This window comes from the organism of the source record quoted next, unplaced genomic scaffold (genome assembly GCF_019419815.1).
Source record: "Pyrus x bretschneideri cultivar Hongxiangsu unplaced genomic scaffold, Pyrus_bretschneideri_v1 Contig4, whole genome shotgun sequence".
NCBI lineage: Eukaryota > Viridiplantae > Streptophyta > Magnoliopsida > Rosales > Rosaceae > Pyrus > Pyrus x bretschneideri.
Genome location: NW_025999723.1, coordinates 9,426,989 through 9,430,000, shown reverse-complemented (window position 1 = coordinate 9,430,000; position 3,012 = coordinate 9,426,989). Strand labels below are relative to the sequence as shown.

Here is a 3,012-nt window from a genome sequence, read left to right as displayed (position 1 = left end):
CATGACTCTATCCCAGTGCAGAATTGGTTCTCATGATCAAGAAGGCACCACCGCCATCGCCACCGCTGCCACCGCCTTTGAGGATGAAGGCACAGCTCAGAACAAGTCTGAGGCTGCAGACATAGATGTCACTGTGATCCAATCTCATGTCAACTTAAAAGTCCAGTGCCAAAGGAGAGCTGGGCAGCTGATGAAAGCCATCCTTGCATTGGAGGATCTTAGGCTAACTGTTTTGCACCTCAACGTTACATCTTCACAAGACACTGTTCTTTACTCTTTCAATCTCAAGGTATGTATTAATTTTTATTTATCCATATTTTTTTTATTCTGTCTTATCTGTTTGGTATTTTTGCCTAGTCAAACATTCTGACTTGGATCTCAAGCTACCCTAGCTAGCTAGCAGGCTAAGCATGGACTCTATTTTTTTTTCTTACTGCTCTTGTCCTCCTTCTTGGGAAGGAGTTAATATTATATAACAATATAAAGGAATTTTTTTAGTGTACTTTGAGCTATTTAAAGTTGAATTCTTGATCAATGCAACATAAAATTTCCGCGGTATAACGCGTTTGAGGAATTTGAATTTGGTATAAATGCAGATAGAAGAAGGTTGTCATTTAGGATCAGCAGATGACATTGCAAGAGCCGTGCATCAGATATTCAGCTTCATCAATGGCAGCAGTTGATTGGTTCAGTGAGTCAAAAGCACTGACGATCCTGAAAAGTAGCTAACTTCATTTCATTTCTGAGAGAGAGAGAGAGGAGCAGGCAGAAATGTAAGGTGGTCTTTCACTCTTTTAGGATATTTGGGAGATGGGGGAGCAGAAAAATTGGCACCTATGCTTTTACATTGCTTCCATCTCGTAGAATGTAAATTTGTGACTTGTGAGTTGTTGTGCCCACTTAGGGTGTAGTGTGTGACAAGGCAGATGATGTTTACTACTTGTTTCTTAAATTTTCGTTTTTGTTTTGTGAAAAAAAAAAGAAAAAAAATATCATGTTTATTTAATTAATTAGAAGAATGTGACCTATATATTTTTTTATGCTTTATTTTATTTTTGGAGGATTTTGGGGTCCACAATTCAAGGTGATATTCTAGAAGAAATTTTTTAATATAACGTAAACACTGCTTGGCATACTAATATAATAATAAAACTAGTTAGAATTTTTTTTTTTTTTTTAAAGTTTCTAATTGAGTGTATCATTACATTTGTTTTCCTAAATCATGTTCATAACATATTAAAAAATCTATGATATTTTAGGATTTCGTTTTGAATCTCTGAATCCCATCATTACAAACTTTGCAAAGGATGGGACCAGGATCCTCTCCTAATCTAAGGATGAGGATCCTCATAACCAAGGGATGTGGGCTGTTGGATGAAAATCCAACGGCTACAAACAGGGGGTTCCTTTAAAATTATAATAATTATAACCGTTAAATTTTCATCCAACGGCCCACATCCTTTGGTCATGAGGATCCTCATCCTTAGATTAGGAAAGGATCTTGATTCCAAAGGATGCTTCTCTCTATTTTGACTTTTGGGAGATCTATGAGTATTCATCATTGTATATGCTTTATGCATGTCCTTATCCTACACCTTTTCCTGCGTCTTGGGTTTCTGAAGTCTCTACAATTTTCTTTGCCCTCCATGGATGATAATGTAGGAAATTCTAGCCATACAATAATCGGATAAGTTCATCTTTCTAGATCCCATGTAGAGTACAAAATGATACTTACCGCTCTACCTGCAATGTGTGTACATTATTGTATGGTAAAAAGAAACCGCTTGATCTGCAATATGTGTATTACATTGTTGTATGATAGAAAGAATAGATAATCTAATATAATGTAGAATCAAATTTACAAGTTGAATCAAAAGAAACCTTTCTAATTGCCCAATTCTATAGTCCAAGACCCAGTAAAATTTTAGGTGTGTACTATCCATACACTCTTTTTTACTTCTCACACACCCCTTGCTAATTTTTGTCATTTGATATTCTTAAATTCATTCGATCCGGTGATCAAAAATTAAAAGGATATGAGAGAAGTCAAAAGGAGTGTGTGGATATCACACCGCAAAACTTTATTTACTATAGTTGGAACTAACCAAAGGGATTTGTTAGTAAAATAGCCTTTGAGATATGAGATAGAAGATGAGAGAGGTTAGCCTACAGCAACTTGAAATGTGAACCTAAGTTGGCAGTATGTGCAGCTGAATTTGGCTCACTCCCATGTGCCCTCTGGAAGCTTGTGAAAAGAATTGTTACAGTTATTATTGCTTAATAAGTTGATGCGCATCTGTTTTAGGTAAAGATAACTATATTGTAGCCAAGGAAAGTGGTACCACCCCTACGTGTATTGACCCTGGTGCTTGTGGTGGAATATTAAAACATAAAATTCCAGTATATAACTTTGATTTTGTCACATTATTACTGCGTTTATTGATTTTTTTTTACTTACAAATAAATGGTCTTAATTTCATTTCATACGGATAACGAGTTCAGCACCGGTTAATCTATCGTTTTTGTTTCTACAGCTCAATAATTTCATTTTGCTCAAAGAAAGTTGCTATAGTAAGTCCATTGCTATAAGAAGTCGACCTGTGACTAATCCTAATGATTCTTTTTTTTTGATGAGTTCACAAATGTTTTGAATCAACCCACGAGGGAGCTCGAGTTACATTAGCTATAACTCTCTTTCTTGTACTTGCTACACTACGTCAATATGTGCTACTTAATAAAATGGAAAATTCAAAGTCAAATGGTTGAGAGGTAAAAGAAATTAAAAAAATCCCACTTAAAGCTGCCCGAAAATTGTCATATGGATAAAGACCGGAGAGGGGCAAAGGCAGGTGTGCAAAGCTACAACACATATCCCTATGTGCAAGCCTTAGTCCTACTCGTCAATTTTGGTCTCTGCATTTCTATTCCTTTTCCACAGCATTTCTCCATGGCCAGTCCCAATCGACCATCATTTGGTTTAGGGGCTCTAGCTTTTTGCCTTTCTTTTCCTCC

The 3,012-nt window shown here is 36.1% G+C and overlaps 1 protein-coding gene across 4 annotated transcripts in view; it reads left to right on the top strand.

The window, feature by feature from the left end:
* The window catches only part of LOC125468699 (transcription factor bHLH57-like), a 3,166-nt gene extending 2,214 nt beyond the window's left edge, over positions 1-952 (top strand). For all 4 annotated transcript variants that reach the window (XM_048564926.1, XM_048564925.1, XM_048564928.1 and 1 more), the window contains exons 3-4: positions 1-289; positions 597-952. The exon at positions 1-289 is cut by the window's left edge and continues 212 nt beyond it. In XM_048564926.1, coding sequence (XP_048420883.1) covers positions 1-289; positions 597-683 — 376 coding nt within the window. In that variant the 3' untranslated portion in view covers positions 684-952. The remainder of the gene's footprint in view (positions 290-596) is intronic.
* Positions 953-3,012: the final 2,060 nt, after the last annotated feature.